The following is a 10,526-nucleotide window of genomic DNA, read 5'->3' on the forward strand; positions in this document are numbered from 1 at the left end:
GGAGAAAGAGAAGAAAAAATAGCAACAATTTCTTCTTCAAGTGTGTTAAAAGGCATTCCAACCTTTATGACACAATTCCAACCTTTGTGACAAACAGACACAAAAAATATCGAAAACTTATAAGCACGTCATCAAAAACAATTCTATATTACACCAAATTGCGTTTCAAAATGCACCAAAACTACCATTAAACGTAACATAAATAGATTCATCGAAAAAACAATTCAAAACTCCAATATTTCATTCAAATCTTCAACCATGACCACATATTTTACAAAGAAAAACGAAATTATTCAACTTGTAGACAAAACAACTATACCAGCATCAACTATTAACGAAGTTCAAACCAAACCTCATCCACTTCATTCGTTTCAAAACAATCTAATTCGTCATGATTCAACTGACAGTGTGAACTTCCATCATTCATTGTATTTAAAAACGAAATACCTTTTCAAACATGATTTCACAGCTTGATCTCAAAAAAATTTGATCCAAATCTTTAAATTAGATAAAAAAACATTGATCGTGAATGAAGAAAACACAGAGAAGATAAAAAACGCAGAAAAAGAAGAGAACATAGAAAGCGTTACGAAATTTTGAAAAAAAAAGAAAAAACAAAATCCACATAGAAAAAACAATTATATATAGTCGCGCATTGGTCAAAAGATTGTGTTAAGATAGTAACGCGTGAAGTTGAATTAGGTTATAGGAACTTTGTTGAATTTGATTGATTAAATGACTAGGATGTAGAATTTTATTGTATCATTTAGTTCTATCTGTATCAAATAGAAACAAATAACACTGTAATTTTAAATTAATGTTACTTCCATGACTTTTTATTGGAATAATTTCGCACAGAACTCACCATTATGCTCCCCAATCAGCATAAAGACTATCAGGAGGAAAGTGAGGGAATGGATGTCAAAAGTTCAATAAACTTTCTTTCAATTATTCACACCATCTAACAAGAAAATGTTAAATGCTCATAGGGCCCTTATGGCAGCAACCTCTTCTGGCGGCAAAATTTTAGGGTATAAATTTAAATGCCTCATCTACCCTCATTTATTAATAGATAGATACAAAGGATGTAAAGAAATATATCTTTACTGAGTAAGGACATAAAAAATTGGTCAAGGATACAATCAACCAAACCCAAAATGGGAATATGGAGATACCGAGGTGAACAAATCTCATCCCCCGCCTAAAAAATATCACTTGAAAGGAAGAGTCATGGAAGCCTCCGGTTTATTCTTACAACAACATGGACTCTGGATTTTCAATATAGCCCTTGAATGCTTTTAACCATTCAGCACCAATTGCACCTGAACAAAACAGTGTTTAGTTAGTAAGCCACAATTATGATTACCCTACAAAGAAATACAGGAGGAGGAGCTTAAGGGTGAAGTTACGAATGAAACTCATCCAAACTTCAAGACAAAAAAGATTACCGTCTATTACGCGATGATCACAGCTAAGAGTCACAGCCATGAAGGAAGCAAACTTGAACTCTTCAGGACCTGAACCCGGTACAACTCTCTTCTCAGCTGTTCATGTAGAAGGAAACAAATGAAGATGATCATTAAGTGAACAAAAAAAATAGCTACAGTACTAAAAGTAACAAATGGGGGAAAAAGATGTTCTCACCAGATCCAACTGCAAGAATGCCTGCTTGAGGAGGATTGATGATTGCACAGAACTGCTTGACACCAAATGGCCCTCCCAGGTTAGACACTGTAAATGTTCCTCCCTGAAAGGTGTATCAACCAAAATACTCAATCCAGCACAAGGGTAAATCATTTACAAAACAGATATGAACTAATGTGAACATTCAATAAACCTCGTAATCTTGGGGTTTCAAGCTGTTTTCTTTGGCTTTCTTTGCCAATTGTTTGACCTCTTCACCAATTGCAGAGAGGCCTTTCTTGTCTGCATCCTGAAAATGACAAATAAAAGGTCAAGCTAGAACCTGCAATTGGAAATGGGTTGTAAATGTCTGTAATATTAGGAAGAGGTCATCACTTACCCTGATGACTGGAACAAATAATCCATGATCAGTCTGCACTGCAACATTAATGTTCACATTATGATACCTGCACAAAGACAACAAAAAATTGTTACAAAGAAGGCAGTACACAAACTTCCTGGCAATATTGAAAGTTTGACTTACTGGCGAATATAATCATCTGTCCATGAACTGTTACATTGAGGAACTTTACGTAGAGCCAAAGCAGCAGCCTGAAATGAAAGAAAAAAGCAAAATGCACACTGAGATCTCCACACAGAACTGACTGCTTAAGCTTTGACGAAATAAATATTTTCTTTTCTAAAGAAAATGGGCAGAGACAGACCCAAAAAACCCGTAAATAAAGCTTATCAGAAGAGATTTGAGGATAAATGGGCTGAGTTCATACATGATTTATGACAAGGGGCTATGGTGTCATTTGATCCATATATTCAACCCTACCTACTGTAGCAGGGAGTGGTGTTCCGAGAAATGAAATTTGAGACAGTTGCAACTTGGACAACCACAAAGGCCCAATGAAAAGATCCTGTTAGAAGCCTCATGTATGAGGTAAAGGAAGAGAAGGGAACTGGGGGCATAATTGCAACTAATTTTAAAGGACTTTTTAAGTGTGAAACGTAGTTAGGATGGGTATAGGAGAATAAAATAATCCGGAGCACTAAGTAGGTTCTCAGATTAGTCATTTGGTGTCTTACTGCAAAACTCCAACTCTTCTTCCACAGAATTGCGTGCAGATACCTATATCATTATTCCCCACTTTCTAGGGTTCATGAGCGTCTTAGAAACTGATGCTTCCAATAAAGGTCTAGGGGCTTTACTATCTCAAGAAGGCACGCCAATTGTTTTTTCGTAGCCAAGCTTTTATTAGTGTTCTCAGTTGAAATCAATGCATGAGTGGAAACTTCTGGCTAGTCATGCAGTGCAGAAATGGAAGCATTATCTGTTAGGCTGACATTTTGTAATACTCACAGATTAACATTTAGGAGGTGGGAGATAAGTTGAATGGACGGGCAAGCCCATGCAGTTAGACTTTGAATTTTGTTTTTTACCTGGTTTGGAAAATAAGGTTGCAGATGCTTTAACCATTGATCAAGAGGTGCAATTGGATAAAGAATTACATCCCATTGTGTAGTGCCTAGCCCTTGATCACCAGGCATAGCTGTTCTCTCAAAGGCCGGGTGGTCCTCTCAGACTCCTTCCCTTTTGGCTGAATTCCATGACTAACTAATCACCGGGGATCATTCTTCCTAGGACTTTATTTTGGATGGGTATGAGTATGTGAGAATATGTAAAGGATTCTGTTCCTCCCTGACAGGACTTCTAACAGAACTATGATGTATTATCCCCAGCCGGGTTAATTCAGCTAAGGGTAGAAGTTTCTTGGATTTTGTTTTGCTTTACCCTGAGCTAACGTCAAAAGTTTTGTGCTGGTAGTCATTGACAAACTTACTAAGTATGCTCTTGGCTCAAATATAACACTTCCTATCACCCACAAATGGATGGTCAAACCCAAGGGGTTAACCATTGTCATGAGACTCATTTGCAGTGTTTGAGTGCCAAACGGTTATTGCCTGATTGATTGGGTGGGATGGACTGAATACTGGTCCAATTAATCCTCAATGCTTCCACTTAAGTGACACTAAAGAGACTGAAGGGCAGCCGTTGATCAAAAGATTGTGAGCATGTACTGGCTGAGCTAGATAATTTAAAGTTTAGCCCAGCTCCAACGGAAGCTTCTTGCTGAAGGCATTGTCAAAAGGTAGAATATGCACTGTGGAATCAAATCTTTAGTAACCTAATAGGCAGCACACTTTGGCTCAGTGACACAGCTAATTTTAGAAATTCCGTAGGAAAAGTCTCTTTCCAGGGAGGGGGCATAACAGGGAAGTCAAGATAGGAAACTTTGGGTTTGGATGATTTAAGGGGTCCACAGACCTTGACTAACTAGGCTGAGTGTATCAGTGTGATCTGCTGTGTGCGTGTATGTGCTGGCAGAGTAGTAATATTCACAATTTTGTTAAGGAAAGGATATAACTTAAGGTAGTTTGGTAAGGAAAGGATAGGCAGAAATATGACAAGGTCTTAGGAGAATGAGAGCCGTGATTTTTTTGCGCTCAGTTATTCTGAAATTTTATCACTATACTACAGTCCTCCAGTTTTACCTTCTGTTGCTATTTATTTGTTGTGGGTTCTATCAGCTAAGCTCAGTCCTTATTACTTTGGATTCTATCAAGTGCTAGACTGGACCAGTGGCTTATTGCCTTGCACTTCCTTTAGGGTGCAGGTGCAGATAACAATCTGTGTTGCATGTGACGGCTGGAAGATCAAGAAGGTGGCAGCTCCTTTGTCACACACACAATCGTTATCATGGCAGAAATTTTAGCATCAAAGGTCCTACACGATCATACAGTATCTGACAAACAAGACAAAAAGCCCACAACCAAGTAACATTTTGACATTGCATTTTAAGCTAACAAACTGAAACCAAATGTCATCTAGGCAGAAATATTTTTGGTTGGACCAAATTGACACATTTTGAGTAGAACATGAAAGGTAATTCAACGTGATCGATCGCCTGAGACACACAATTTGATAGCGTTCCCCTTGTGCTAAAGCACAAAATTGACAACTCACATCAAGGGCCAAGGAAGGTAATATGCATATTGAAAGAACAATATTTTGGTTGGAGGAAAATCTAATACCTTGATGACAAGGTCATTAACTGATATCCGGGCTCCACCGGAGGCTTCTTGCAATGAATTGAGTTTGGTCCTCAAACTGGCGAAAGCAAGTTACAATCATCACAAATATATGTATCACAGGTATATATACATATATATATTTGAAAAAAAACTCACCTCATGAGTTTGTCAACACATGTATCTACTGTCAGATAGTAATGAGGAATAGTTTGTTTTGACAATAATAGACGGGAAGCTGTGATCTGTCAAAATATTTGGAGTTAGTTACATGTCAAGTGAACCACTTATGCTTGCAAAAGGCATAGTAAGATCAGAATATTACATAAAAGTGAAAATAACAAATGAAGATAGGAGGCAACAGTACTAAAGATCAAAAGAACAAAAAAACAACAGAACTGTATCAACAAATAATGGAGAAAAATAGATGCAATATCAACGGTCTTGACTGAAGATTGCAAAACATATATCCTCTATTAAAATCTCAGAACACAAAATTCAAAGATTAGTTGACAATCTACCTTCCTTATCTGAGAGATAGGAACATCGGTATAATCCAATGCTGCATCTGTTGCAACCTTTGCCCTTGATGGTGCTGAAACTTCTTTAGCCCCAGAAGCTGCATGAGGTAATTTTGAAAATTACAACCAAATCATTTCAATCAGCCATAGCAAGGTATGACTCAGCTAGAATGAGAGATGAAAAGACAAAAGACTTCTCTCCTATAACAAAGTGCCATTGTTTACCCCATATGTATAAATTAAAGAAAGAAAGATAGAATGGTACCCAAGTAATCATCAATGTCACCCTTGACAATGAGCCCTTCTGGTCCTGTTCCTTTAATGCTTGAGAGTGGTACCTATGTTGGAAGGAGCAATGGCTTAATTAATGTATTGAAAATGGATTAAAGAGTTCTCTAATGGAAAGCTGTCAACCATGGTATTTTGCTCACATTTTTCTCTTCAGCCAACTTTCTAGCCAGAGGACTAGCAAAAATGCGATCTCCTGAAGGTGGTGGTGCACTAGGTTTGGAAACCTTTGGCTCAGGTTCTCGGGTAGGTTCCTCAACCGCCTGTTTCTTTGGTGGAGGAGCAGCAGATTTTTCTTTAGGGGCAGCAGTAGCAGGCTCTGATGCTGAAGGTTGGTAATCTTTAAACTTCGCAATATCCCCCTCTTCTTCGACAGTTACAGCGATTACCTAGGAAAAACTTTCATGTTACCATTGCTGTGCCTTTCTAAACGACATAGCTTGAAGTGAAACCAAAATTTGTGAAAACTAAACTATTGAACACCATCTGAAAATCCATATACATTGCTATTTTCTTAGAATTTTTTATTAGAAAGGTTGGTAGAGCATCCGGCTAGGAAGATAGATAAGTGACAAAAGGTAGAAGAAGAGTTAAGACCATACACGGGGTGGTCAAAACTCAAGAGAGATCTAAGTGTAAGCGGTCTCACTATAAATATGATATATGATATGGCACAATAACGTCATTTGGTCCATGTAGTCAACCCCACCTAGTGAGATAAGGCTTTGTTGTTGTTGTTATTGTTGTTGTTTTATTATCAAGGACAGCTAGAAGATATCAATACCTCACCAACTTTAATTTCTTTTGCCCCATCCCCACGTATTATTTTTGCAAGATAACCTTCCTCCATGCATTCCATTTCAACAGTAGCTTTATCCTTCAGAATAGAAACAAGTCAGATGCCAATATTTACATATGATTATAAAAACTAAATAAAAATCGTTCATTACAAGGTCTATTTTCAATGGTTCAGGAAACGTACAGTTTCAACTTCACAGAGCACTTCACCTGGGGAGACTTTATCACCTTCTTTCTTCAACCATCTAGCAATGTTACCCTACGTATAATTGGGAAATAAGTTGGTACAAACATTTACCCCCACTATGATCTTGAAATCTTCAATTAAGTACATACCTCTGTCATTGTTGGTGAGAGAGAAGGCATTCCAATTTCCTGATGTGGAGGGAGATCTGAAAGGCATTCAGACATGTTTGTGATTAGATCTACTGATATTAACATATATACATTTTCTTCTTTAAATAAATTGAAAAAAGGTGGCTATGTAAAAGGTGAGATCCTAGTAACTTCTTGAAAATATTTCTTTATCCAAACAACTATGCTTTCAGAAAACAAGGAATTCAATACATAAGATCTCGCTAAGGGGCAGATAAATGGTGAGTGGTATGAGGTGTATTAGATCAACAAGAACGTAAGCTGTATCATGGAACAAAGGAGTTCCCATAACTGTTCACAACTTGAAAGAAAGCTTTACATTTAATGGACCAATTCCCAAGTGGTAAGGAATTTGAATGAATACGTTAAACTTAGAAGTAGACAAAGTGGGATGCATTTCTAACTCATCAAGTTGAAAAGATCTTGGGAAAGGAGGTATGCTAGAGATGTAATAACATTCTTTTACCTCCATTTGCAAACACTTAGGCTTTCAGGATTACATCCACCATAAAGCCACATCACAGATTAAGGGAGTTTTAATATATGTGAAACAGTAACTGGGCAAAGATAACTTATAAAAAGATAGCAAGTGTTTCACAAAATACATTTAGGTGTTTAAGACTAGAAATATACTAATAAAGTTCAAAACAAAGTTGATTAACACAATAAGGCACCCAAAACTAGAAGCATATTAATCACATTTTTAAAACTATTAAGCATTTTACTGATTCTGTTTTCTTCATTTTGGTTTATCAATAACACTATAACAGGTAGTGTGTAGTTGGCCTTACTAGTGTTAGAACTCACCAATTTTATCATTACAGTACTATTGGTCTATCTCAACAATTGCACTGAGCAGATTCTTGACCATAGTCATAAAGTTTAACTAGCAACAAATGTGAATGATAGGTCATTGATGCATTGGGTTGTTTACAACCTAATAGTGTTTGAATGCTCATCTTCCATTTTTTCTCTGTTTCATGTCGAATTTGCCAAACTGAAGTAGACTTGGAGCTGCTGTGATGTTAGACATAAATGTGCATGCAAAGCACCATATTGGATCAGAAGCATCACCACCATTTTAGATCCATGATTTATAAATGGTTCAGCCAATTGCAAAGCACTTAACGAAACACAAAACCTAGGAGTAAAAACTGGGTGAATATGTCAACTAGGCTGGTCAAAACTCCATATTCTATGATCATGAAATGTTAAATGATAAAGAGCTTATTATATAATATCAGCACTAGTGCAACTCTTCAGACATATCAGTTTTGCAGGACAGAGATCATGTGGTTTGCCACTATATGGGGTAAAGCACATTGTTTTCTTGAAAGGTTTCGCAATGATGATGGAGAGAGATACTTTTTATAGCTTTTTATATAGTTAGTATTTGCTTTATCCTCCTATCTTGCAGCTTTCTATTCATCTAGATAATATTCTTATTTCACCACTCAAAAAGACAGGATCATGACATTACATTACAAAATATTGTTAAATGCTTCATAAAACTCCCAACACAAAGCGAGGAAAGAAAATCAACAGAACCAACAAGTCATAAACTGTACCTGCTGCTGATGCATAACCTCTCCTTCTCTGGACGTGTGAACCTCTTTTGGAAGGCATGATGGAATGAAAACACAAGTTACAGATGCACGCATATTGAAGGAATACAAACACATAGGATTAAAAAAGTAAAAAAATGAAAATGACATACCGTGAAATCCCTCCATTAAACAAGGATCCACCAATGGAATCCATTTTCATGGTAGCCACAGAGAGGTTTCTCTTCTATGAACCAAATGGACAGAAAGAAAGAATTTAGGCGAGAGGAAAAAATTAGCTAACACAGGTAGTAAAAAAGCCAGTGTAGAGGGAGGGAATGAATGAGGGGATAGCATAAGCACAAAACATCTTATGATATATATCTTAATTATCATTTAAACTCACAGTGAAATTCGGGACTGTTCCAGAGACAGTGTTTCTTGTTGAAGTTATATAACCCTGGGACCGCATTTTCCACAAATCTAAACAATAACCAAACAATTATAAATATAGAAAAATAAAATTTGAGCAACATCAAGCAATTCAAATCATGTTGTTCCTATAAAATATGCCAACAGAATGGAAATTTCTCTAAAGGTGATTTTCCTACTTCTATTAGCATACTTCCTTCAAACACACAGTTGGCTTACTTAAAAGTTAAAACAACACATGGCCAACTGATTCTATTCCTTTTGTTGGTAGGTTTGGCACTGATCAACTCGCCAAGGTCAAAGCATGCCCCTAGGCTCAACGAGGGATTACGACAAGTACTTACAAATCCCCTATCAAAGGAGCCTCACAGCGGCAGTGAGGAGTTGAACCCGAATACATCCAGAGACCTTGCCACATGTGTCAAACCTCTTTGGCCATGGCAAACTGATATGACTTTTATTAGTTTATTACCTATGAAGGCATTACCAAATTAAGTATAGAGCGTTGTGCCCCTTCACTAGTTGCTCCAAGAGGACACGGTTTAAGACACACACAAAATTTTCACATGAATTCATAGCCTAATTAATCCAACATTGGACTCTCCTAATTTCTTATTGTACTATTCAAAACACGAATGATAATGCCGTAGCAGTACATTAAATCATTCATGAAACTCTACAGAGGAAAAGTCAGAAAATGAAATAAAATAAAATAGACTCTCCGGTGACAACACAATATCATTGATACCAGAAAAAAATACAAAGAATGGATTTAATGTTTTCTTTTACTTTGAATTTAGTTGCAGTTCATCTTATAAGAAGCAGAGAAAACATCACAAGAAACAAAACAAGTACCGCTTTTTCTGTTGATAGAGGTTTGAGCATCGCTGGAAAACCAACGAACCAAAAGGGCAGGGTCATGGTGTACCAAGTTCGAAGCGTTTCTCAACTGAAACCAACAAATATCGATTATTAATATTATAAAATAATAATGAAAATAGATTTATTGAAAATGAAATAGGAAATTACGAAGAATAAAAAGAAGAAAAGAAAGAGCTGGTTAAATAAAAGTTATACCTTTCGAGAATGATTGAGAAGATGAGATGCGTAAGCCATTGTTGCAATCACAGATCGAATCACACTTTATCGATGAATAAAACGAAAGGAATGAATCGAAGGAAAGAGAGGAAAGGAAAGAAAGGTAGGGTTTTGGTTGCAGATCCGATCAGGTAGATGGGAGTGGCAAAAGCATGGAAGAAGCTGCCACAGTAAACCAACCCAGAAATTTATTACTTTTTCGTTTCTGTTTTATTGTGTTTTGCCAACCTTTTAATTATTTTTATAGTTTCATTCTTTTGAACATTTTAAAACAATTGTTATCAATTCGGAATCCCGGCATTGAAATTAGAAAATAGGTTCGGCATTTTAAAAAACAATATCAGTTCTACAAGTATCCAATAAATTAGTTTTCCAAAAAAATTAGTTTTTAAAATAAATTATTAGAATATATATTAGAATATAAAATACATAATTTAAATAATATATATTTTTACACAAATATATAATAATTAATTTAGACACAAAAAATATAATAATTAATTTAGTAATTAATCTTTTTGTACATAGAATTTTTATGAAAAAATGTAAGCAAAATTTGATTTTAAGCTTTTTTATTAATTTTTTTTTTTGAATTAGTCATTTGCTAAAATCAAAATACAAAACCACAAAGGAATTCATTTGACTAAAGTTATTAAATTTTAAGATGAAATTTTGATTTTTAAAATTTTTTAAGAATACACATTTCTATTTTGTCTGCATTTAATTTATTTTTTTATTTAATTATTCT

The 10,526-nt window shown here is 35.7% G+C and overlaps 1 protein-coding gene across 2 annotated transcripts; it reads right to left on the bottom strand.

The window, feature by feature from the left end:
* Positions 1-915: 915 nt before the first annotated feature.
* LOC107464762 (dihydrolipoyllysine-residue acetyltransferase component 2 of pyruvate dehydrogenase complex, mitochondrial) lies at positions 916-10,003 on the bottom strand. Of its 2 annotated transcripts, none has more exons than XM_016083725.3 (19): positions 9,758-10,003; positions 9,536-9,629; positions 8,655-8,731; positions 8,422-8,492; positions 8,273-8,316; positions 6,666-6,721; positions 6,514-6,588; positions 6,316-6,408; positions 5,675-5,920; positions 5,509-5,581; positions 5,244-5,341; positions 4,882-4,967; positions 4,726-4,801; positions 2,168-2,235; positions 2,024-2,090; positions 1,838-1,933; positions 1,645-1,747; positions 1,449-1,544; positions 916-1,322 (listed from the first exon to the last, which is right to left on the bottom strand). In XM_016083725.3, the coding sequence occupies exons 1-19, from the start codon at positions 9,794-9,796 to the stop codon at positions 1,252-1,254; spliced, it is 1,629 nt and encodes a 542-aa protein (XP_015939211.1). In that variant the 5' UTR covers positions 9,797-10,003; the 3' UTR covers positions 916-1,251. The 2 variants fall into 2 exon arrangements, with proteins under 2 accessions (XP_015939211.1, XP_015939210.1); XM_016083724.3 differs by having other exon boundaries at positions 8,422-8,495; positions 9,758-10,002.
* Between the last annotated feature and the right edge of the window lie 523 nt (positions 10,004-10,526).

Source organism: Arachis duranensis, chromosome 9, assembly GCF_000817695.3.
Source record: "Arachis duranensis cultivar V14167 chromosome 9, aradu.V14167.gnm2.J7QH, whole genome shotgun sequence".
Classification (NCBI taxonomy): Eukaryota; Viridiplantae; Streptophyta; class Magnoliopsida; order Fabales; family Fabaceae; genus Arachis; species Arachis duranensis.